The sequence below is a fragment of the Pipra filicauda genome, unplaced genomic scaffold, assembly GCF_003945595.2.
Source record: "Pipra filicauda isolate LSUMZ 115617 unplaced genomic scaffold, ASM394559v2 scaffold443_size986076_pilon, whole genome shotgun sequence".
NCBI classification, from domain to species: Eukaryota; Metazoa; Chordata; class Aves; order Passeriformes; family Pipridae; genus Pipra; species Pipra filicauda.
This window is the reverse complement of record NW_024104580.1, coordinates 667,488-694,875: the sequence shown is the minus strand read 5'-3', so window position 1 is coordinate 694,875 and position 27,388 is coordinate 667,488. Positions and strand designations below refer to the sequence as shown.

The following is a 27,388-nucleotide window of genomic DNA, read 5'->3' as shown; positions in this document are numbered from 1 at the left end:
AGCTTCTCTTTCTATTGCTTAACCTGTTGTACATGTGCAGGAGCTTGCCAGGAGCTGCTTCCCTCTGCCTTTCCTTGGGGCAACACAGAACTATGGCAGCTCACTCATGCACTGTCCATCCTGAACCAGTTAGGAGCACTCATCCAACTCTGAGCTGCTCATTGAGAGTACAGTGGTGAGGTGGAGTAGATGAAAGTGTTGGGGAAGGGTGTCATTTGGGTTCACGTATCTTTGAGTTAGAAGGGAACTGAATCTGAGTGCCTATCCAAACTTCTCACTTTAGGCAACAGAAAACTTGTTTGTTTTCATGCTGGTGTTTGAATCTAGTCTTGCAACTTTTCTCAGCTAAAAGCCTCACAAATTCTATGAAATACAAGAAATTCACTAATATTTCAAGTTTAATAAAGCTGCATTTTCTATCAAAAACTATTTAATGAATAAATATCCTACTTTGATTTCAAGTTACAAGCATTTATCAAATTTGTAAATATTATGAGTTCTTTCTTTCCACTGCCTTACTTTTGCTAAGGAGAATAAACCAGCTAACAGAAAAGAAGATCTCTATTTTTTATTCCTGAAAAAAAAAAGTTTTTACTCAGATCCTGTCAATTTTATGTCTTTTTTAGCATGTGCACTCAACTGAAAATGTAATTTTTGCAGTTCTAATTGAAATAATTTGATTGCATTTCGCTGAATGTGGTGCTGGGGCAGAATTGCTCGGAGGAGTTTGAATCTAAGTACTGAGATCACTGTTCGCCTGTTTGGGTTGTTCTCTGAGCACGAGTTGTAGAATGAGAATGGAATCATCAGTTCTGTTAGCATTTCTCACTAGATTTGAGTCTGGCATCCCATTGTGCCAAAGTTAACAAAAAATCATCTTAAACCTTGTGAGTTAACTGACACAATCTGCTTCAATCCTGTTGCTGACTATAACTAATTGAGCTTTTCCATTTTGAATTTTGCACCATTATTTGTTTTCTCAATCCCTGTGTTTTGAGTCGAGCTGTGCTCTAACACAGTTTTCTATGGCACTAGAATGTATTTGTCTTCTACTTCTCCACATGTACTGTTGCCCCAACAATCACTATCAGCTTTATTCCTGGCTTAAAATCCTTAAATCAGCTGAAACCTTTGCTTAGAACAGTAATTGTTGGCTTTGTCTTCAAGTAGAACCTAAAAAAGGCCTCTGCTTACCTTTTCTAAGTTGATGATGTCTTATACGACCTCTTCCTGATGCTATTCTTCCCAAGAATGTCAGTCTATTGCTGGAATTTCATGAGTTGCCTAAACTGACTATCTGTTTGCATGTTGCATAGGGAGGAAACCAGGCAAAGGCACACAGATGTGCAATGTCTATAAAATCAATGATAAAATAATTATTATTTAGAATTCTGTTGTCACAAAGGTAATATTTTCCCATGTCAGCAGCACTTATCCTTATATTTAAAACTATGCATTTGTGTTTCACAAAATCAGTGTTAGAAAGAATACATTTAGAATACATAAGATATTCTCTTTGGATTATTTGATCTGGATGTTAACATTCAGCAGCAGCATTTCCATAGCTGGGAGCAGGGGGTTTTTTAACACTAATTACTTTATTGCAACTACTTCTCAAAAAATCCCAATATCCTTTCAATTTCTTGCCTAAAACACAAAATCATAACACGCAAAACCATTTTGCCAATGAAAAGAGGAAAATGGCCTTCAAATGGACCAACTTCAAATAATTTTTCAGATGACTGAAAATGAGTGTGGGAATAAGAGCGTCTATTGCTTTCAGCTGAGTGGGCATTGTTTTAATAGATACTGAAGTGGTATGCTGACCAGAGAAATCAAATTTAGAAAAGGTTTGGGTGAACAGAACCTCATGTTTCAAGACAAGGGGCCTCTTGAAAGCTTAAAAAAACATTGGAAGTAGAAGTATAAGCTGAGAATATTTGGCAAGGAAGTAAAGCCCAAAACCACAAAAATAATATCTGCATTTTTTATATCCCTGAAGACGAGGAGAAAAACGAAACAGGAGTGCCAATATTTATTTTTAAAAAAAAGTCTTAAAAAGAGTTTTAAAAACTGAAGTGAATTGAGAAATTGTAATGTCACAATACTCAGCTCATCCTGCACAGCATAGCATTACAAGATCTACTTGGAGGAAAGCTTTTAGGGCTTACAAATAAAGAAACATTTTACACAGAAGCTGGTTATAAAGGGGAAAAGAGACCTTAATGTAAAGAGAAAGTGAGAACATTTTACTAGACCAAAATGTGCAAAGAAAAAATGATAGCATAGCATTTTGATGAAATTTTAGAAGTATTTACTCCAGTGTGACTGTGGGAGTTGAGGCAGAGGGGATGTCCTTACAGTGGTTTTAAATGTATGAAAAAGTAGTAAGAAGTCAATGAAACACTAGGACATTAAATTAATTTGATTTGCCCTTTCTGTCTATTTCCATTCTCAGTTTCCCATTTTAGAAAAGCAAAATACAAGGTGTTTCATTATTTGAACTTACGTGATATTTTCTTAGTAAATATATTTTCTTAATAAATGTATTTTCTTTTTACACTTACATATCTTGACATGATGTGTATGCTTATTTTTCCTGCTAAATATGAAAGTTGATCATACTCAGTACTTCATTAAAAATTTTGAAATTATATAATGCCTACTCAATATAGTATTTCATAAACCCTAAGAGTCTAATTCCATACCATCGATGTCTGTCATCCCAATCTGTATTTAGAATACATGAAGGAATCGTGCAGTCTGCCATGTACTTCTAGTGAGCTCTTGTACTGTTAGATTCTTCTGGAGAAGGTTTGCTGTATGTGCATGTGAGCCATTTTTCTTAACCTATGAAGATCTGCTTTCAGAATTTCACATTTTCCTTGAAGCAAATAGCAATGCTAGAAAACTCTTGAAGATGGAAAATCCAAATCCCTGACAGGAGAGAATAATTTTCAGTAATCATTTTCATGTGTTTCTAATCTCTAAAAGCATACAATGATGCCAAACTGTTTTATGAATACCTGTTGTGTACCTGGAACAGATGCATAACCATACTTCTGTAGTTGGCTCTAAACAGCACTCTGAAGAATATCCATACACTGTGATCTGTTTTTGTGAAGTCCTCCATGTTTTCTCCTCCATGGAGTGTGTCCAGCGAAGGGCAACAAGGTTTGTGAAAGGACTAGAGAACATGTCTTATGAGGAACGGCTGAGGAAGCTGGATTTGTTTAGTCTCAAAAAGAGGAGGCTCGGGGGGGGGGGACACCTCATCACTCTTTACAACTCCCTTACAGGAGGATGTAGTGAGGTGGGGGCCAGTCTCTTCTACCATGCCTGCAGTGAGAGCATGAGAGGAAATGGCCTTAAGGTGACACAGGGGATATTCAGATTAGATAGTAGGAAAAATTTTTTCGCTGTTAGTGTGGTCAGGCATTGGATTAGGTTGCCCAAGGTGGTAGAGTCACCATCCCTGAAGGTGTTCAAGAGGCATCTGAATCTGGCACTGGGTGATATGGTTTAGTGGTTTAGGGGTTACAGTGGCAGTGCTGGGTTGACGCTTGGACTTGATGATCTTAAAGGTCTCTTTCAGCCTTGACAATTCTATGATTCTTGGCAGGCATTTTTTAAGTGCTGAGGTTGCAAATTTGGAAGTATCCTGTAAGATGCTGATGTAGGGAATGTACCAGGTAAGTTCAGTGGTTTTTATGGTTACTAGGATGTTACAAAATGGTTAATATGAAATCGGCTGTTGCTTTGTGATTGAAGCATGGCTTTGCTTGCTATTTCAAATGTAACTATAAAGGTTAGTAGCATTTCCCACAATGATGATGTCTTTTTTCCTCCTCTCCTTGGCATCTATTATTATTATTATTATTATTTTCTGCTTATTCATATGCAAAAAAGATTAGGTGACACAGCAAATAGGATTTCAGCTTTTTCATTATGAACCTCTTAACTCACTGTATACTTAAAAACAGGAGGTACAGTTTCCACCAGACAATATGGAGGCATAAGACCCAAGCAGAACTTTTTGGGTAGTTCATGCCCATCATAAATGTTTGGTTATTTCTCAGGAGGAGGATAGTGTCAGACTAACAAAAATATACATTGTTGGTTTTTTTTAAATTTAGAACAGAATTTCATTGTAAAAAACACTTTCTCAACCTCAGGGAATATTAAATATTCATTTGACAAGGACGGACAAGGGACCTTCAGACAGTTTCTCTTCTCCCCTTGGTAGCTGCATTCACAGAAAAGTCTGCCATGAAAATCTGTGTGCAAGCTCCTGACCTGAAAACCTGGAGCAGCAAGGCTGCTTTTCTTTTGTTCATTTTGGTAACATAGGTTTAGGGACTTCAGCGTAACTGAAATGAACCAAGACTTCTTCCTTTCTTCTGCTCAAGGTTGAGACATATGAGATAGAATCACAGTTTACTCTTGCAGGTAATCTGTCTTCCAAAAATTGGTGATGGTGAATGAAGAATGAAGTACAAACCGAAATCCTATTCAAACTAAGAGACCACAGTATATGTAGATGACAAGGGCTTATTTTGTATTGGAAGAAATACAACTTTTCAAGCTTAGTTTAAAAAAATAAAAAGACAAAAAAGGCACAGAATATAGTTAGTGCATAAATAAAATAGTTGTATCTAAAATTGGCAGTGTTAAAGAAGACATGCTGAGTTTGATGAAAAATGCAGTCCTGCACACATAATTCAGAACACTTAAAACACTGAAAAATAGACTTGAAAAAAATAATAAAATTAAATTGGACTGATGGAGGAGGAGAATGGGAATATACAGTGTGGTATTTTTAAGCATATGTCTCCAGACTTCTGAATCAAATAAAAGTATGAAGCATTTCTTTGAGTTGGGCTACAAAGACACAACAGCAACCCACAAGGCTTTACTTAGTCAAGACAAAGCTATTGAAATGCAGAGTGAACGCTTTCTGAAATTATTAAAGCTGAAGAAGTAGGAGGGGTAAATTAAGGAGAAAAAAAGGATAAATTCATAGAAGTTTCTCGCATCTCTAGAGGAAAAAGAAAATGAAATCTACCATGTGGCAAAGACAATACCCCATGTTGCCAGGTAGCAGAGCCATCTAACAGATAGATGGGATTTTGATGTCTACACTAAGGACATGCCAGAGCTCTTTTCCTTGATGTTCTAACTAAAATAGTGGCATCCAAGTTAAAGATTGTAGTAGCTGCACTCAAGCACTGAACCAGACTGTCTTTATAAAATGAAAAAGTGTCTTCAGGACCAAAATTACAGTATTCTTACAAGTCTTTCTGGTCGTTGATAAAGGAAAATGCATTTAATTTCAGGAAATGGCTATTTTATTCAGAAAACATGGCTCTGAGGATCACTTTCAGACTTGAAAAATAAATAATCTATGGGAATTTTGAAATGAACCAGTTCTACTACAGATAAGTACAAGGCAATACTAATACTTGTTTGATAGTATTAGTATAAAAGGTAGTGAGTAATGAAGGAAATCAGGGAATTAGTGTTTTGAAAAGAAATTAAAAAAAAACAACAAAAAACAAACCCACAGAACATATCAACAAAGTTATATTACATGTTAATGGATATATGTGTTTTGCATTAGATATTAACAAAGCTTGAATAATGTTAAAAGTATCAGTTGATACTTTCATTGAGAAATCAGGTTAGAATTGAAATACCCCGAATTCCGAAATCTGGTTTTAAAAGACAAATGATGAATTAGCACTGAAAATGGCAGATTCAATTCACATACATAGGCATTAATGAATCACCCAAAAAAGCTGTTTTTTTAAAAAAGGAAGTATGCAACAATTCTTTGCAACAGTATATGGAAAGAATTCACAGACTGTTCATAACATGTAGTTAACAACTGAGAATAAATAATACTTGTACTGGTTGCTTTCCTTGATTTTTTAATAGCACCTGATTTTATGATTATTTCAATTCCAAAAACAATTAAAAGAAAAGGGCCAGAATATCCTTTTGCATGCTGTGTCTGGTGCTATGAGATACTAAGAAATGCTATAAAGCAGCAAAAATAAGCCTCAATACATAAGTGTTCCTTCTGTGGAGATAATCTATCAGGCATTCTAGCAGTATTTCTGGTTTTCTGGTTAATGCAATGCCTCAAAATTCCAACTGTTAATTAGCAGTTAATTATAAATAATTGAATAATTACTGATATAGATTTATTACTAAAAATGTCTTGACGCTTAATTGAAAAAAAATCTTGATTACATCAAAATAAAATTAAAATAATGAAGCCTTCATATTTGAACCAAGTAGGAAAGCACTGCAGTAATGGTTCTGCTTCTCTTCTGTAGAGCTTTTCATCTGCATCCCACACTGCCTTACTAATTTAATCTAAATAAATGTCACCAATAGATGTTTTTCCATATTACAGAATCCTGAGTTTTAGAGAAGGGAGCTTCGTCTTGCTGCAATGCATCCTAGCAAATTTTTGTTGTCTGGCCCATGGACCCATTGATATTTTTAAAACATACTCATATTCCTGAGCGAGTGAAAGGGTTTTACAAGGCAAAATGTGCTTTAAACCAAACAGCTGCAGCTAATATTAAATTTGAAAAGTGTACTTGGGTCAAATGTAGATATTGGCTGATTGGTTTTCATCTCAGTTTATCTGAGATATATGTAGAGTTCTGTGCTTAGTCATGAAGTTTCAACCATTAAAACAGGCCTAGACAAAAAGTCTTCATGACTTTTTTTAGGAGAAAAACTCATAAAGCTATCAAGATAAGGAGCACTGACTTTAAGTATAAAGAACGAAATGTTGGATGAAGCAAATTTTAATTTTGGCTTCAGATTACTAGGTAACGTAATTTCAGTGTCTTTTGGTTAATGAAGTGGTTGTTTCCATGTTTTAAGATAATGAAATATATAATACATACAGTCTGTAAAAACATGTAAAATAGCCAGGACTTAATTCATGTGATATGGGAAAATGAAACGCTAAAAATCATTCTGGAAGAAAAAAATTTATCTAAGCCTTTTAAAGGATTCAAATTCAGCAAAATTGAATTACTTCGATTTGGCTGTTATAAGAACAAGAAAGAATCCTGCAAAAATGTCGGTTATATCTGCTGTAAATTGTAGATATCTAATAATGGAAGGTTTAATGCATCACATGAAAATGGTGTTAGATGAATGTTATGGAGAATGGCAAAAATGGGTAGTATATCTTAGACAGGAAATTGATACAACAGAAATACTGAAATAATTGAGATTATTTGATAATGGCAATGATAATCTGATATTTGTAGAACTAATAGACAGTTAAGAAGAGTGTAATTGAGGACAGTAATTGAATTATAGACTCCTTCCTTTCCTCTGATTTCCTATCTGTTCTGCTGTTGTACTGGAGTGCTATCTTAAGTCATTCATTTCATAGTGGGCTGAATGTACCTCTGTGTAGTTACAATTGCTTTATACTTAATTAAATAGAGGAAGGAGTAAAAGGCAACCAGTGTATGATTGATTGATTTAGTGTTGATCTGTAATAACTAAGCTGTGATATATATCAATACATCATAAATGTATTACTGTGAATCATCTAAAATGCTAATACGTAGGATATAGCCAGTATTAAACATTTTTCTTTACAAAAAAAATAACTAGAAATATTTTTTACATGAAAAGTGATATCCCAAAGCATGGTGTTTTGTCAGGAAACTAATTCTTTGGCAAATCTTCTGGCTGCTGTAAATCTGGTTACACTTACATATATTTAAACTCCTCTCTCTAAGAGACTGTTCTCATATTTTAGGTTTTTAAACTTGAACACTTTCCTCCTCCATATGTTAAAAACCTGTGAATTTACAAAAATTATATATCAGATAGCATCAGAATACATTCAAAGAAGGAGGGTGCTTAAATCTTCACAGTCATTGTTCTTAACCACCTGAATTTCACATACATGATCCCAGCTGTATCCTAGCATCTGATCTCAATGAAAAAAAAGAAACAGGGAAAATTTGGTTTATTTAGCTTATCAAAGAGAAAGCTAAGCAGTAACTGGATCCAGTCTGTAATTAGCAACACAAGAAAAAGTCATCTGATACTAGAAGACTCACAGACAAAGATACCATGGGACCTACCGGAGTTCAAAGTAAAAATAAGGTGCAGATTTTTAACCATTGTAAGAGTTTAGACTATGAGGTAGTAGTACACAACTGGCCTGTGACTGAATGGAAGGAGCATATAGTTTCTTGCATATATCTGAGGGATCTCCAAAGAAATCAAGCCCCTCACCTTCTTCCAAGCTGTGTTTAATTAGGGTGGAGAGTTGAGTTGAATGAAACAGTGCCATCAGCCACAGCGTTGTTCTAATTTTTGTCTGTAATTTATTCTAATGTGAACAGTAGAGGGGAATGAGTGTGTTCCTCTGACCAGTTTCCATCAGGGACAGAATTAACATTTGAACACTCTTCTATGTGCTGAAGCGCATTTGTATTATTGCTGTTGTTACTGTCATCTCTGAAATAGACTCATCATGGTTATGAGAAAAAGGTTGTACACCAAGAGCACAAATTTAAATTAGCTTTTTCATATATGAAGACGTTGCTAACTTGAAGCTGCATCAGTGAAAAAAACTGAAGGAATACAATTCCCATTACCTCAAGCATGAGGGATCACTGACAGCAGCAGCATATGGTCTTTCTAACATTTCCCTGTTCAGAAGCTGGGGTAGGTCATGATTACAGAAAGTAAAGATCTCTGAACGAATAGAGCATTGCAAGCTGGTGTATTGACAGTTTCTATGTACCTAATGGAGAACAGAGATATTCAGTCTCTCCAGTCTGAAACCTTTTTGCATTTCTCTTTAGCGAAGGTGTTCATTGTGGTTTTTTCACTGAGGCAGTAACTCTCAGTGACTGCAGCCTAGGCAAAGGCAGAGTCAAGAGCCTGGGAAATGCAGGTCGGTGTAGTGAGGGTCCCTATTCCAGACAGTTGACTCCTTGTAGGAGTGTCATGTCATAACCCACCTGAGCAGATGTGGAGGGCTGAAGGCAGCCTTCCATCTCATGAAAAAGATTGGAAAAAGGTTGTTTTACAGTGCATGATACTGATGAAATGGTAATCCACAGAGGAGATAAAGCGGATACCTAATTAAATTGTGTCTTTTTTTTCCTATTTTCCTGAACATCCTGAACACTGAAAGAAAAGTGAAAAATATTATTTAAGTATTAATATCTAGTCTTAGATCTACATTCGACTGAGAAACTATCAAACTGGAAAAGCAATGCTAATTTTTAACTATTTTATTTTAAAATATTTTCACATTATTTTTAAAATGCAAAATTACAAATCATTAAATTTTGTTCATGGTTTGGGATATTAAATGTAATTAACTTTAGAAAAGTCACTATTGGCATACTGTTCTGGCTAATTTTTATATTTATTAATGGAATGGAGGGACTTGTAATTTATGACCCTGAACAGGGTGTGAATAGCAAGTTATATGATTTTGGTTGTACTTCGCATAAGACAGTCTCAGAAGTAAATCTGTTATCTGATAGATTACTGACAGTGGTGTCATGCACACTATTGGAAGAAAATACAGCTAAGCATGATTGCAACTGTGTCCATTTTCCTGTGCTTGCTTGTAGAGGTTAGGTTTGGGGTTTTTTTTGAGGAAAAGAAGTTGATGTGACTTATGAGAAATAGTTTTAGGAATATCAAGTTATGGTACTTACTAATATTCTTCTAACAACAGGTATACTTCATTGCATTTCTTAAAAACATTTAAGTTCATGTTTTAACTCACAGGTTTTAAGTGTTAAAGAGATATGATTAACTTAACTGTGCTTCATGGATGGGTAAAATTTCCTGTGTTCTTACACAATATTTTGTTGAAAAATCCAGCTAATAGCTGTCACCTCGACTTTCTTTAAAGGTCCTCGCCTATACTGAAGGCCTCCATGGAAAATGGATGTTCAGCGAGATTCGGGCTGTCTTTTCAAGACGTTATCTTCTCCAGAACACAGCTTTGGAAGTGTTTATGGCAAACAGAAGTAGGTCGTAGTTATATTTGTTGCATAAAATTGTGCTACTTATTTATTATCTTAGAATTTAAACTCTGTACTTCCTTCGATAAAGTGCTTAGATCTGTTCAATAATGCTTATTCTTGCATATATTCAGTGCAAATTGTGTTAAAATCAATCACATAGATCAATCTCACTACTTTCTCTGCAGCAGGGAGATTTATTTGCAAAACCACATCATTGCAATTGGTAAATTCTTCAGATGTTTGATAGGAAATTTGCTTTTTCTATTATCTCACCCCTCTTCTCAATTTCCATAATTATTTTAGTGAAAAATATAAAGGGATCATTCCTTTTCTAATTATAAACTGAGTTAAAGTAAAAAAGTACCAAATAATAAATAAATAGATCCACTCAGTTTTCTGTATGTGCTACTATGAATGGTTGGTGGGTGGTGAGTGGCTGGTGAGGTGTGTCAGTGGTCTTTTGCCCTGAGGAGCTTTGATGTAAGTTTTGATTTCAACCGGGGAGGGAATTAAACAATTCCTTGGCCCCATGTGTTTTAATGCACCAGTTAGAAGACCAAATGCTGTGCCAACTACTGGACAACTTCTCAGCCTGATAAGAGGCTATATGGGTTAATAGTAAGCTGTGGTTCCTCTGAAATAAACGACACTCAGATCTTCTGCAAAATGGGAGAGTTAATGCCAAAACGTTAACCAGCTAACTATACACAGTTATGAAGTACAGCAGGAATTTCTGTTGTACCTTGGATCCCCAGGAGGATAAAAGTGGAACTGACTTCTCTCCCCAAACAGAAATCAGAGCATTTGAAAAATATATGCAGATGGAGAAACAGACATTCTGCAAATGTTTTACTATACCATATTTTCTTTTCTTCATTTAGCTTCTGTTATGTTTAATTTTCCTGACCAAGCAACAGTGAAAAAAGTTGTGTACAGCTTACCACGTGTTGGAGTAGGAACCAGCTATGGTTTGCCACAAGCCAGGTAATTTAATTAAAATAATTAGTATATTTTGTGTTTATTATTTTATAAAGTTGATGTTTTTTGAATGTCAATCCTAGAACATTATTCCTGCCATGAAACTCTAGATTTTCTCCTTCTTAAGGTTACTTTGATAAACTTTACTTGCTATATGGCCTATTAGTATGGGATAGAAGTAAAATTATTTTAAATTAGATTATTAGATTATTTTTTTTTCCAATTACAGGAAATAAGTACCTTCCAGTGAAAAAAACATACACCTTATCTCTTCAAAGTCTGGTTTCCAGTCAGATTTTATAAATTTATAGGTAAATGTTCATCCTTACTTTGATTGTTATGCAGGATATGGAACTAAACTTGACTAGGTTTTGTGTTTGCTGAATGTAAATTAATTTTTTCTGTATGACTGTGTGTGTATTTTACTTAACTGCTTATCAGCATAGTGGCTATTTTGCAACTTCCAAATTGCTTCTATACATTATTAATGCATTATTCTTCTTCTGTTTCCAAAATTAAGAAGGAGAGATATTTTAGAAAGACCAACTAAGGTTCAGTCTTAGAGACTTTCAACATCAATATCAAATCAGCCTATGACCAGAAATAAGGCTGGAAATTTTGAAATCCTATATTATAAATGTATTTCTATTTGAGTGATATGTAAGATGATCTTCATGTGTACTTCACTTAGTCGGAGGGGGAAAATTTCCCACCTGACTTTTTTTTTTTATTTGCTTTTTTTGTTGTTTAGGGGGTTTTTGTTTAGAAATACCTGTTCAGACCCAAAATTGTTTTTGAGGGTGTATCAGCAGAAATGTGGTGAAAAAATTTTTAGGTTCAGGATTAACTTCTGGTCAAAGTGAAACAAGAATAAATAAATATAAGGGAGAGAGGAAGCAGCAGGAAATTCACAAAATATGGTGCTTTGGGTTCAGACATCCATTTGGCTTGATTTGGTCAAAAGCCAGTGACTTACTCATCAGTGTAATGTCTGAGGTGTATCTTTCTCTTTCTTGAAGTCATTTCCTACAAACTAAGACTTCACATTGTCCTTGTTTTATCCCACTGCAAAATGTGGAAATACTTTGAAGTGTCAAAGCATTTTTAGAACTGGAGAACTATTTCATTCCCAGCTGAACATCATTCCCTGTCATGAGCTGGAGAGTCTCATGATACCTAAGGCTTGATCTCCTGAATGTGCTGAAGCTTTTAGGCAAACTGCCAGATTTCTCAAGTTTTCATTGAGATCAAGGAGAATTTGGGGCATTTATTTGGAAAGCGCATCTTGTTAATATTTGCATTGCTCTTCCATATACTCAAGCTAAAGGAATTGCTGTCTCTATGTGGAAAGTAATAGTGTTTTTTTCTGAAACAGAAATGGCCACATGTTCTAGCACAAACAAAATGCAAATTTCTCAATCAGAATTTCTTATCTACAGTGACATTTTTTTGCTTTTGAAATTCATATCCTTTGTGCATTATTCAATGAATAATTGTCTGAAAAAGTTTGTTGATATATAATTATTTAGAAAAGTTTCAGCTTCAATATAATATGCAGTTATTTCCATACCTTTTTGATTAAAGTTCAATTTGAATCGAAAATGGGCTTGCTAGCCTTCAGAATAGATCTGGCATATGGCAGTGAAGTTGTTTTTCTTTCTTTTTTTTTTTTTTGTGTAATCATGGTATGATTTATGCACAATAAAGACCCTGTAATCATGTTTTTTTTCTTTTTTTTTTTTTCCCTGTCTACATACCATTATTATCTTCACTAGGATTGCAGTGGAATAATTGAGAGGAAATCTGGCTCTATAACTGCTCTGTAGTTAATCTAATCTTCTGTTGATGTTAGAATATAGTTTCCCTTCCTATGAATATGTTGGCTCTGGCATGCTAATTTTTAAAATTATGCTTGTTTGTATAACTAAGAGAGGGAGAAATTTTGCTGAGTAATCAAAAGGAGCTACTATGCTAAAATGCCTTTTTTATCACCAATTTTCCAGCTTAGGCTGTACTTTATTTCAACAAAAGCAGATCTTTCTGGTTGTTTTGCTTAATTTCTTTAGTTTTATTTATGTAAGTAATATTTCCTCTCTGATATTACTCTGATAAACATGTCATTTAAAGTTAAATACAGTACCATAAAGACTTGTATTAGTGATGAAAAGATTCTGAAGAAGTAAATTACTTTTAATGTAGTACAATTGACTTCAAGTGCAGTTCAGTTTTCCTTGTGAAATCCTGCAATTAACAAAGATGCAGTAGATGAAGTAGAAGGAAATAGCAATGTTTATGCACTAATGGCACAAAGTATTGGAAGCAGGTGAACCAGTATGTCTTCCTGAAACCTTACAGACCTGCTGTTCTGAGCAAGTCTCCACTTTGCCACTTTTCTACCTTTTCCAGCAGCCTGTCTAATGCTTTGATTCAACAAAGTGTTCAAGCCTGTGCCTAATGTTACAAAGAAGTAATTACATCCTTAAAATCAGTCACATGTTGAAGGATTCAGTCTGATTTGGTAATCAAATTAGTCTGTCTTTGATAAATGCATTTTAACTGTTCCTGAAACACATTGCACTGATTGTAGTTTCCTTATGACTTTGACAAATGATACAACTGGGCAGACAGTGCTGTGCCTTTTAACTTACTTCTGCAGGTCCATGTGATTCTACATAGGTAGGGTAGTATCCACATTTTTACCATGCTGTTATCAGACTACTTTTGAGGGTTTTAACACCTCAGGTGTAATTTACTGATGCCTTTTTTTTTAAGGATAACACTAAGTTTAGAAACCAACTGTGAGCTGCCTGATGGTTTTGTAAGTGTACAGAGATCAAAGAATTTGTAAAAGATACAGTATCGTCCTTCACCACTAAACATATGCTGGCACCTTCATTGAAATTCTGGGAGCTGTTAATGCATTAGAGAAAACCATAGCTCCAGTTATTAAAGCTAAGAAATTCAAATTATGAACTTTTTGCTGCAAAAACTGTATTTTGAGAGTTACCATAACTATATTCAATATCAGCTTACTAAATTAAAAGTGACTGTGAAAAGAGTTGTGTCATACTCCACATATGGAATATATAACATCCCTTCCCTCAACAAAATGGCATGAAATGTTTTCTAAACACATTTAAACATATAAAACTTGAAAAATTGAATCATTCCGTTGTACTTCGGAGTCTTCTGCAGTTTCCATTTTGAGTAGATGTTTCATGGTTCTCTAGAAGCAAAGGAAGCACATTCATTTCTGAGAAATAGTTTGATCAAAGTTGGGTGGATTTAGCAAAACAGAAAACAGTGGGTCTTCCTGTGTTAGCTGAAACAAGCAGGCGTGGAACCAATTTATTGTGCATAATTTTTTCCAGTCTTTGCTGAAATAACTGTGAATCTTTCAAACACCTTAGATATGGAGTAAATAAGGATGTTTTTTAGTATATTTTGATTTTCTGTAGAGTGTGCTCAAATCAGGTATTCAAATGTGAAGTCCAGCACTTGACAGTTTATAGATTTTTGAGACTCCCTAGAAGACTGTGAATAAAGTCTAAAAGCAGCTACTAAACTGTATTGTTGCATAAATATTTTGTCATGGATGGAACGCAAAGTTGGTGACAGAAATGCTTTGTAAATTTAATGATCTCCTTAGTATTTTTATTTTCTGTGTTGACTAATTTGTGTGTAGTGTTAGCCAAAATTTTCTGGGAACAATATGTCTTTGAGAGTTCCACTGTAAAACTAATTGTTAATCTATAAAATGCAATATAAAATATGATTACATTCCAATATTCTTTAGATACTTGTTTCATAAGAAGTGTAATAGAAATAACTTTAAAACATTTTGTATTGCCTCCTGTGTACTAGTAAAGTGTATTTACCTTTGGCATCCTAGAGTGTACTGTAAAATAAGGCTAGTCAATGTGGCAAGACCCTATGTCCTGCTATTTGGGTAAATACACTTGCATGGTCATTTCTGTATGCCCTATTTGTAACCTGAAGTATGGCAGACATTGACAACCTGCCCACTTGCAATTTAGACACAAAATTGTGCCTGTGCAGGCCAATCGCATACCAATACTCATAATTTCTCTGGAAGTAGAGTTTAGTGCACATATAGAAGTATGTACATGTAACTTTAGAAGTAGATGGTTCACATTTCTGTAAACACTGCCCAATTTGACAATTTGCATATAACTTTAAGAAAATACTCAGCATTCAGAGTCTAGAAAAAGTACAATTAGTGTGCTTAGTGTGCAACTAAAAGCTGAAGCATTGTGTCCCTATTTACTCTTGACAAGCTATAGAAGTACTACTAGATATATTCTTTAAATTCAACAAATTCAGACTACACATTGGAAACCCTCTTTGTTGTTGTTATTTTTAAGAGGTATAAACATTTTCCTTATTTTGATACACTTATAAGAGCTAAATTTCTGTTAAAAAAAATGTATCTGGGGATATTTTCTCCTTCCAAAGATTTTCCTTGTCTTTTTTTTCAGGCAAGAACTGTTCTCTCTAGAAATGAGTTGAGAGCAATGAGCCTGTTTCTACTTTTTGCAGATTGTTTTCTTTAATACATTAGTCTAGACTGACTCTAGTCCCCTATATTTTACCAACCAGGGACAGTATATACAATGGGTAATTTAGAGCTTGGTGTATGGTATTTGGTTATTGTGATGTTGACAAATTGAATGCAGAAGAGCTTAAGTTTTCTACTTTTCTTTTCCTTGGCATGTAGTTTGATTCTCTCTCCCTTATCAAGTCATGAAAGTTTTAGAAAATGTGTGGAAATTATCTTAAAAGCTTCTGCTCCTCTTTCTAATTTGAATTAAATACAATTCAGAAGTCATTATGGAGAGATAGATGAACAGGTGAGCAGATAACTGAGTAAACCCTGTTTCTTTCAGAAACCAGGCTATAAATAGAAGTCTTGAAGCTTACTGGGATATAGGAAAGGATCATGGGTAGCTGACCAGAGAAGAGGTGCACAAATTGTGTAATAAATATCTTCAACCCATGTGATGGAAATATATGGCACTTTAATCTATCACTCACTCACCTTAATGAACTTATCTCAATATATACCTTTGAAACAGGAAATTGGTATTCCTCTTTTCTTCCTGCTAGACAAGCCAGGCACCAGGAGGTCTGCAGTTCTTTTACTCCCGGTCTTTTAACCAGATTCAGAATAAAATAAAACACAACATATTATTCTGATTTATTACAATGTTGTAGTAGTGGTAAAATAAAATATAGTTCTTAATTTTATCCATTTCTCAAATAATGTAATGGTATCTTCTTGACATAAAAAAGCCTCTGAGAGAATCTGAAATTAATCACACTAATTATGTTGCCCTACATCGTAACATTTAAGATGACTCTTAAAAAAATAATTCTTTAAATGTATTTCCTAGGAGAATCTCTCTGGCCACACCCCGACAGCTTTATAAATCCTCCAACATGACTCAGCGCTGGCAGAGACGGGAGATATCTAACTTTGAATACTTGATGTTCCTCAATACTATAGCAGGTAAGGCTTCTGACGATTTAATCCTTCATAATGCGTTTGTTTGTCAAGGTCTTAAGCACCGTGACTTGATAGAATACATTTATCCCTCTAGAATTCAGCTGCAGCTTTGTGATAGATTCGGAAACACACACATTAAATTTTATCAGAAAATGCACAACCTATCACTGAGACTTTAGATTCATGTGTTGCTGTGGAGGCTGTTCCTTGCTCCCCTTCTGCCATTTCCTCTGCTGACAGTTTTGTCTGAAGCTTTATTAGAGTCAACAAACCATTGCCAGAGAGTGTCTGGAAATAATAATGGGAAAATGTAATTTCACTACTTCATCATTCTCTGCAACAGCAACTAGACAGCAGAATAACAACAGTATTCTGCCTAGTACAGATGTCACCTGGATTGTGGTATGATTAGATTACAGCATCTTTTCTCATTTAGTTCTTTGAGCTGAAGTATAATATCAGATTAGGTATTTAAAATGAGAAATAACTGCCGTAGACATCCATTTGTTATTGGCAAAAGAAGAGCTTTTCTGGCAATTGTCATTAATTAAACATTCACAATGATATTATTCCTTTCACCTTTCCCTTTTCTATGTATTCTCTCCTATGGTAATTTTAAATGTAAAAATGTTTTTTAGACCATATACAAAAATTTCCGGGAGGTTGTCTACTATTATGATTCCTGCCTGTAGCACACATGCTGCTTATAAACCTGCCCGTGGAGAGCCTTCCTCAGACATTTCACTTCAGTGAGCTTTAATTTGAAACCCAAATTAAATTCCACCAGGCATCACTTTGTACTCCAGTGTTACAACTCTCATCTTTACTTGGTCCTGACTTTTATGCTCAAGGTTATCCTCAGGCCAGATATAAGATACATGTCAGTGTGAAACCTAAAAGTAGCACTCATTACACTGACTAGTCTGAGGACAGTCACTGCATTCTGCCCAGTAGGGCAGTGGCAGAATTCAGGAGCTGTCAAATTCGCTTGCTTTGAACCTTTAGGCTTTTGCTGCTGTGCATGGTAGTCATCTTCCATATATCCAGTCTTATAGACATTAATAAATGTGTCATCAAATTATCCCGATGTGGTACAGAAGTGCTACTACTGAACAGTTGGAAATCTGAGGACATGTTTACCTTATGCAGTGAAGCAAAAAGCGGAGTCCCTGAAACCACTGGACATCTGGGTTGGAAAGTCCATATGGTGAAGTCCAGTGAAGGCTCACCAGCTTGGTTCCCAAGGATTATAGCTACAGTTCCGCAGTTCTCTGCTGGAGGAAGGAGCCTTGCTGAGCGTTTATTGCCTCTGGCAAAGTGCCATGAGAATGCTGCTATCCTGATTCTGGACACTGGCCTGTCTCCAGCTGCTTCATGGCTCTTTAACATCAGCTGCCCTTCTGGTGATGAGGAAGTACAGGCAGAGCCTTGCAAGCTCTCTGACTGCCTCACCCAGACTTGGAGGATTTTTCTGGAGAGCTAGGAAGGTAGCCTAGGTGCTCTCAGTCCTTGTCCAATACAATAACGACAGAAAAGTCCTTTGCTTGTAATTTCCTTTTTATGTATTCATTTCTTCTGTAAGCAGTGAGACTAAACTCTTTAAATGAGAGTACACAAGAGCTGAGCCAATTTTTTTATAAATTATTTTTCATTTTTAATCAGTTTAAAATTTCAAGGTCATTTACTTTTAGGTACATCCCCAAAACATCCAAACCTAGAAGACACCATTATGTCTGAAGTCAATTAGGAATTGCAGTGACACACTAAAGTATTCATCGGTAAACAAAGTTCAGCCTGGAGAGATTCCTTCAGAGTATCTCAGAGGTCTCAAAAGAAATGTTTTTTGACCTTTTGTTTAATACTAATACTGCTGGGCATGTTTTATAGCCAAACACTTTGGGTGGTTGTACAAGACAAGTTTCTCTTAAGTCATCTGGTAGCATTCATCTGCCTTACAACAGGATGACTTGACATTGCCATTCTAGGTACCACCTGCTATGACCGGTTTGAAGGATTACTGACTATTTGTTATTTTTGGTGTATATTCATGAGTTTGCGTTGTATTTGGAAAAGTAGATTGGTCACTACCTTTGGAGTGTCTCTCTCTGACTCAAAGCATTTAATTTCTAGCAAATTTATGTGTATTAGTCTTATACTGGTAAATCTCATAGATTCATATAATCTCATAGTTAACTGTATATGCTCTATTGCTCATTTCACAGCATTACCTACCATCTTATAAAATCTTTCAGCAGTAAGTGATTTTTTTTTTTTAAATTATAATCAAATTTATCCTCGATAGCTGAACTCCCTGCCAATGACACACACCAAACTGACTGAAACTCAACAGGTAATTCTAGACATGACAACAAACTTTTTATTGCAGTTTGGAACAAACCCCAAAGTTGTCTAACTTTTTGACAGAAGCAAAAATCCCCTCAAGTTATTTTTTGGAAGATCAATTTAGTTATCTATTCTAATGAAGTCTGTACTTCATCTAGGTAGCTGACTTCCAAAAACTCATTAAGAACTTGGGGGCATTGCAAAGAATCTCATCATAAAGCTCCTGGCAAAGCAGAAACCCACCCACAATGGAGTGCACCAGAGCTCCAAGTCCAATCATAGGGAAGAAAGCTTCAAAACCTAAATATGTGTTAGACAACCTAAAAGTTCTCACATCCCCAAGCTGATTGCTCCACTATTGCATGACATGGTACTGCCACAGCCTGAGATCTGGGAAACTGCAGGCAGCCTGAATGACACTGCTGCTTTTACAGCTGTGCCTGTATTTTCTGTAAGTCTTCTGTTGAAAAGCATTCCTCAAAAATATTCCCTTTACAAGAAATAGATGTTTTCTGATGAAGCACTAGAAAAACTAATAACTCTATCATAAATACAGTACTGGAAGCAAAGTACCTCTAGTACTTGTTGCCCTAGTTTTGATAAGAGTTATATACACTGTTTTGATAACTATCCATGTACATCTATATTAAACAGGCACAAATTCTTATATGCACTGTACACAGGACCCTCGGCAGTCAGAAGAAAATACAGAAATTTCTATTTTGTATGCAAAGATAGAATACAGAGTATGCTTGTGACCTCCTTTCCTAAGTGAAGACGTGTATTTTCTTTTTTTTTCTTCTTGGAAATCCAATTTCCAAATACATTTTTAATTATACTCTTTTGTAATGAGATTCCATAAGAAATATTTTCTTAAAAATTGCAACTTCTTTGCCAGTAATTGTTCATGTAGGCAGCGATGACCTAGTTTCGGAATATAACTGTTTATTTAAGCCGTATCTTATTCTCTAACAATATTATTGTTCTTAGCTATTGAGAAATATATGCATCAAATTTTTTTTATTCATGTCGCCATTTAACTCCTACTGACTTATTCAGCATATCTGAGCTGTAACTTAGTCAGAAATATGGAGGTTTGACACTTCAAAAAAATGTGGATTGTCTGCTGGTAAGTAGATGATAAGTAAGGTCACTTCACTGTTTTTCCTTCTCATCTTAGTAGATGTCCATTAACAACATGGTTTAGTGCATCTTTTGCTAATTCTTTGTAGTTTCCCTTTTTTTTTTTTTTACAATGGTGTTTATTTAATATTTAGTTCTTACAAAACAGTATGAAAACACTCCCATTTTCTTGTGATCCTTTTCTGAAATTACTCAAGAAGCAGTAGCCTTGGAAGAGAGACATTCAGAACTAAGGATTCTGACAACAGCTCATTTCTTTTGTTTGTGGCATCATGCTGATGGGTCCTTTCCCACAAGAAGTCTTTTGCCTGCTTGTTAATACTGTTAATTACATAGACTGGTTGGACTCTGAACAACAGAACCACTGAAATAAATATATGAATCTCTTCTTAAATCTCTGCCTGTTTTGCTGGTATTTTTATCCTGACAAGAATGGCTACTGCCTATCCTATATGTTCTTCATGTTTCAAATACCAAAGTGTCCCTTTGGAAAAAATCCATCTTTCTATGACTTTTGTTTTAATCTTTACATCAGCATCTGAAATGTTTCCACACTTCATTTTTAGTTTAACTGTTTCTGCTGTGATCTGTACTCACGACTTAATAACTGTCTACTTCAGCTCTCAAAGATCTCTCTTTCTAGTTTATTTCCTATCCAAGTATATATGATTGTTTTCACTTGTGTTGGTTGGCCTGATGTCTCATTGCAATTTCAGTTCAAAATCACTCTCCATCTTCAAAACTCTATAAAGTCTTCTTTCAACCTGTTTCTCTGGCCCTCTAGTTTCAATCTTCTCACCTCCCTATTCTGTTTCCAGGCTCTTCACCTCTTTCTTGCCCTCTTTTCTGGCTCAAGCATATTTCATCATGTTTCCAGCTCAGGGTTTTCATCCCAGGGGTAAACACTGCACTCTGCTGCTTATCAATCAGCCTCAGTGTTACCCCTGGTTTTTGTCCTGGTTGTGTAGACAAGCCTTCCTGGCACCTTCCCCCTCCTCCTATGTATTTCTTTCTCAGGGATCCTTTTGCTTTGAAGACTTGGAAGCAGCTATGATTATGCTAATTGTCCTTTCTTCATGGGACCAGCATATGTGTCAACTGAACCCTCTGGGTGATATAGGAAACAAGTAATTGTTACTATTCTCAGTTACAAGGTTATTGAAAAGATTATTTATTGAAAAGAGCACTTAGAAGTAATCCCACCACGGCAAAAGGGATCAAGAATAGTGGGAACAAGAAGTCGTTTTGTAATATGGTTGCAGTGCTCACTCTTTTAGTTAGAAGTCTAGTTTTCAAGTCTATTTCTCAGTATTTAACTGATTCCTGCTGAGTTTTTCTTTTTAAATTGTAGTATATTAAATATGTGATTGCATTTGTATTTATTTGAATTTTAAGTCTTTTAAATCCTACATGCCACAGCTTTTAAAAGAAATGGAGAATAATTACATCCTTAATTCTTGTGAGCAATTTCTTGTAGTGGGAAGAGTATTATTTTTAAAGGTTTGTGGAAAAAAATGACATCTTCAGTTAGGTAATAAATTTCTTCCTCGTCCCCCCTTTTTTTTCGCCTGTTTAGCTTTTTCCACTTTTTTACTCTGTGATGTACAAGCCCTCACTGGTTAATTATGTATATATTTAGCTACTGCATGTGTTGGGCTTATTATTGTCATCTAATTAGATGTAACTTGAACTACTTGCTTCTAGAAAAATCATTAAAAATTCTTTCCTAATGACCTAGAGATGACAAAATGTCTGTAAAGTGTGAAGAAGCAGACAAGCACAGGAACATCGCTCTTAAAGAGTGTTAATCCAGATGCTGCAATCATCTAATTAAACAATATTTTGCTGTCATTAACATTTTCACCAAGGAATTGCAGTTATAATTTCTTTGTCAGCTGTCTCTAGCTCGCTTTACCTTCAAAACTGAAGTGCCATATAAAAACATTAAATTGGATGGTTTAATTAAAAACTTTTGTGGGTTTTTTTTTATGAAGAAACATAAAAGCTCATTTACTATGCCTCATTTTTATTGTTCAAATAGATTAGTGTCACAGGCTTGTGATATTTAATATTCAGCCTTTAATATTAATCTCTGTAAACCTACTTGAGAGAAATCTGAAGCTTCTGAAAAGGTATAGAGCCTACTGATAGTGGTACAGGTTTTATGTTTTATATTTATTTAGCTAAAGAAAGAACCAAATAATTCTTGCTGGAAGAACCAGACAATTGATGAGATGGCTAAGTATATTCATCTGCTGACTTTATCATTAGTTGTGAAGCCAGAATTGATCAAGACAGCATTCCTAATAAAGTGAAACCACTGATATTTATGCATGTTTAGAACTATGGACTTGTAATCCCATTATAGGCCTAGATCACTGTCCTCCACTCAGATAAGTATAGATGTATGGTCTTAACTTACCATGTAGGTTTGGTGTCCTCTCACAATTTAATTTATAGTTCATGTTCTTGAGTCCATTTTATTTGTTGATATTAAGAAAAAAATTGTTGTATTAATAAAAATAAATCACTAACTTTTTTATTAAACAAATTAATAGCTATTCTTAGTAGTTAATCTCTTCATAAATAAAACATGTTTTATAAATATTGAAGTAGGAGAGAAGAAAATATTTTGTTTATTTTTTCACAAGACTATGCTTATATTTATCAAATACATAATCACAAAGGCTCTGTTGTTTGCCACTTATCCTACCTAAGCTGAGAGATAAGCCGCTTCAAATTATTTCTCATTGTGGGGTAAAAAAATGCACACAGGAGTTACTGCAGTGTTCTGACATGGAGCTAATGTCACATGATACTTTCTTCATGTGTCTATACTATAAGTAATCACTCAGCAAAGAAGAGCTCACAGCAGCTAGGCTCAGGATTGCTTTATTTCTTGACTTATTCACAGATTTATGATTTTCCCATATGGAATGGGAACAAAAAGTCAAAATCTTTTGGTTGAATATTGAAATTAAATTGATATGAAGTAAATGAAATAAGTATCAAAACTAAATGAAATCACAATATGAAAAAATCTCGGTTTTGAAATTAAAATTAATTTTGGATAACCCTACATTTCCTTTCAAAATTTTGCAAAAGGATGTTCTCACGTTTACAAATGTTTCTATAAAGTGGTTACAGTTGAAGATCTTTGCTACTCTGAACTCTTTTCCATTGAAGTTTTGATTCTGAAGAATCTTTATTTTTGCTTATGCTTTGTAATAGACTACGGTCATCTCAGTCATTTTCTTCCTAGATCTCGAATTTCTTTTAGTCTGCTGTCTACATAAACACAAATGTCTTTCTATTGTGGAAGCTTTTGCACACTCCTCTGTTAATTAAGGATTCTGACGGTGAGAAAAACTCTTATTGTATGAAGCTATAGTTTTATAGAGGCCATATTTTATAGAACTCTGATAATCTCAAGAAACTTTACAAGACATTTGTAATTAAGCCCTTGCCAAAGAGGAAAATAATATTCCGACTTGATGTATGTGGAAAATGAGGCAGAGTTGTCTTTCTTCAAGACATATAGAGCGTTCTCCCTAAAATCTGAAAGAATTAATATTCTACCAGAGAATACCTTTCCTTTTCCACCCTTATATGGATAAAATCTGGTATATTTCTTGATTTAGTTGTTTGATACATTCTTGTTCTGTCTAAGAGTCATCTTGCATTCATTCATTCATTCATTGTTGTTATTAAAGGAGTGGTTTTGTTTCTATCCATCTTTGTGTGTGTAGTGCACAGTGCTGGCACTGCATTTGTATCAAAGTCGTATTTGCACCTCATTGTTTTCTATATTCTGTGAACATCTATGTGTTCAAAGTGTAAAAATGAGGACACACAGTTATTAACAATATGCACTTTTCCTGTATTCAGTGAAACTATATACAAAATAGAAACATGCTTTTTGTTCAACAACTTTATTGAAAAAATAAGGGGTTTGTAGAGCAGTGAAAGTTTCACCTTTCATTAAAGCAGAAATGATTTTTGTGGAGAATTGCAACTGCAGCTCAGAACAAGGAAGCCTGTGTTTTCCTGTGCTGGGTTTTGTACCCCAGGAATCTGTCCAGAATCTGCAAGGAAGCAGTTAGTAAAACAGGGCTGTAAATCTGCTGCAGGACTGGGAATTGTTAACCTGGATTATTTCAGTCTGCTAATTATATTACATAAACAGACACACACACACACACACACACACACACACACACACACACATGCATATATATATATTTATGACCGGATTTTGCTTCTAAAGACTCATGTTGCATATTGTGTGGTTCTCACCATTTTCATAGGGTGGATGGTTCTGTACTAAGAAATTTCATTTGTCTTATCAGTAAAATGTTAGAGTCTACTAAATACCAGAGAGCACAGAAATAGTTGCCTTTCCCAACACATTTTTCTTAGTGACAAATTCATATTTTTCAGTTTATTGCAGTTGCAGGTTGTTCTTTGAAATGGTATCTAAAGGTGGTTTTTGCACATTTGAGCTGCTGGGATGATAGCAAGGCTTCTTTCATGATTGAAAAGAGTGGCCTGGGACAGTCAGCTCTGTCTTTTAGGGAGGAGAAATGTTTTTTATTTTCAAAGTGATTACAAAATAGTGTTAAAGCAAACATGGCTTTCACCACTTTGATTCCACAGTTGCAGTGGAATCTCACCACTTCTTCAGTGAAGAAGAGCCACAGGGAATAATGGGTTAATATGGACTACCTGGGATAGACCTCGATTTGCAAACCTCAAATTTAGTCCCTTGCTGTTTGGAGTCTCATTTAATCTTTGCCAGCTCTGATACTGCATTAAGTTGCTAGGAAAATAATAGTCTAGTTCTTTTAAATTTCTACAGCCATGCTATAAAAATATCTTAATGGAAATACAAAAAGAAAATGTTTATTGGCATATGGTGTGTTTTAGCTGATCTTGAAAGACACTGTGCTCTTTATATTATGTTGATTTCTGTGTTGACTTCTGATTCAGCATAAGTACATCTAAATGGCTGCTTTTGTCTGGAAGATTTATACCTGATTCTGTCAAGTGGTGGGAACTGGGAACATGTGATGCAACAAATGTAACCGCTAGATTGTTTTCCAGCTGGAGAAGTGGACGCTGTTTCCTAATTCTTAAAACTTTCTTTTTAATAGGACGAACATACAATGATCTGAACCAATACCCTGTATTTCCTTGGGTTTTAACAAACTATGAATCAGAAGAGTTAGACCTGACCCTTCCAGGCAACTTCAGAGATCTTTCAAAGGTATGCTTCAATTTTGTCAAAGAACAGTCAGCCAGTCCTTTTAGGAAGAGATTTTGTTTTATGTTTATAGTCTGGTTGCGTAAGGTCTTAAACTCATAAAAGTCTGAAATGGACCTTTCCATTTTAGAATGATTTTGTAGTGAATCTCTGCATTATGGTACTTCCATGTCCCTGACTTTACTGGTTCCAAATCCAGGTACTCCTCCGTACCTTCTGATTTATGGAACATGATTGCATCAGACCACTCAATCTCACTAATTATCTCCCCTAGTTTATAAAAGCTAATCCTTTGGAAATAAAAAGCTTAAACTAATATTTCACTTTATTTTGCAGTGACTAGAATACTAATATAACAGCAGCACTTCCTTTTGGTTTAATAATTATCTAGTAAAAAAGTATTTTGTATTTTAGATCCTGGAGTATCTGGTCCCTATTTTTATTTGTTGGGCTTTTTTCCTCCAACCAGGTTTTAGTGTTTTATAATGATAAAGTCCCTAGTATTTGTTTCTCTAATAGGATCACATTGTTGTCTATACCTGACTTCGGTACTCTAGTTGTGTCAACAGACTGGAGAGAAGGTCTGTCCTGGCCAAGTGTAGCAGAAACCTATAGAGGGGCTCTACTTTTGGCCAGCTAAAATAAAGACAAAAAACGGGGCTTAAAACTAAGTTGTGAGAAGTATCATTCCTGGTTCCTATCAACTAAGTGTATGCACTATCTTACCAGTGAAGGTGGGTAGTCCTTCAAAATCCCCAGTGTGAGGTTTCTGTTTTTTGAGTGCGACAGGTTTTTTACATTCTTGCCACAGCTCCTCAGCCAGGAGGGAGAAGTTCCTTGTACAAGTTGAGTGAGGCTCAAAACCACAGGAAGCTGTGACTCACTGACTTAAGGAGTGAGACTGGAGACAAGAAACTGACCCCCAAGGCCTGTTCCGCAGTCCTGTGCTGCAGCCCATGCTTTCCCTTCTGCTACTGGTCAGTCATTAATGTTTCTGGGGCTTCTGCTTTAAGTCTGCATTTCTTTCCACCTCTCCCTTAAAGCACACATCCTGGGGAACAATGAAGACATCCTGTCCTGGATGTCACAGTCTCATCCCTGTCAGAAAGAGTATGCTTGCAGTACCTCCACATGTATTGTAACTATTCGCAGAAGCCTGCTTTGTGAGACATCCGAAATAATTTGAGTAGGACTTGAATGAATAATAGCAGATAAAGATACCTAAGTTTTTTCTCCCTTTTTTCTTAGACAAATAAATAAATAAGTAAATAAACCCAGAATTTACACTACATGCACAGTATGCCTCAGATAGAAACAAATAGGCTGATAATTTCCTTAGGTTTTGTAAAAGTTCTGACCTTTCACTATATTAGGTATGTTTCAAAAATGTGTGTTTCAATTCTGTAACACTATTGTAATCTGTGCCAAGAACAGTAAAAGATCCACAGAGACATGACTTAAATAAACACCTGTGATTATTTTACACTGGCTTGTTCCCTAGCACGTATAAAAGTATTGCTGGTTCAGAGTTGTTCAGAGTGATAAACCTTGCACTTTTCAAAATCTCTCAAACTCACTTGCAAGTATTAATAGCACTGTGTGTGGTGAAGTGCAACAAGATTAGACAGTGTTTCATAAGTGCTTCACTAGGTGCTTAGTTTTGGTCGAATCCAAATTTTTATGGCAGTCTACTATAATATATAATTGCTACAGGAAGTGTGATAGCTGAATAAATAGATTTTCCTCATGAGTTAGTAAAGACTCATTATGGAATTAGTGCTTGTATAGCTTATTAAGTATCACTGCACTTTCGTTAGTGCTGTCCTTGAAAGGAAATGTAAAATCGAATCCATGGCTATTTACTTTTCATCAAGAATCCATGCAATGTGCTGCTTTCCTTGCCCAATTTGATAACTGCATTCTCTTACCAAAAGTTATCAGTGGTTTCCTCTGGAAAAGATAGGTTTTTGACCACTGGAAACAATCCTGCACAGAACTAGTATAGGAAAATATTCTTTCATTTCTGGGAATATTTGTGCTGCATTTATCCCCTGGATGTGTGAGAAAACCCATGTGAAATCTCTGAAG

General features: G+C 35.2%; 1 protein-coding gene across 6 annotated transcripts in view; it reads left to right on the top strand.

Moving 5' to 3' along the window:
• The window catches only part of NBEA (neurobeachin), a 389,390-nt gene that overhangs the window by 275,627 nt on the left and 86,375 nt on the right, over positions 1-27,388 (top strand). For all 6 annotated transcript variants that reach the window (XM_039385864.1, XM_039385860.1, XM_039385863.1 and 3 more), the window contains 4 exons: positions 9,932-10,049; positions 10,928-11,030; positions 16,439-16,554; positions 25,191-25,303. In XM_039385864.1, coding sequence (XP_039241798.1) covers positions 9,932-10,049; positions 10,928-11,030; positions 16,439-16,554; positions 25,191-25,303 — 450 coding nt within the window. The remainder of the gene's footprint in view (positions 1-9,931; positions 10,050-10,927; positions 11,031-16,438; positions 16,555-25,190; positions 25,304-27,388) is intronic.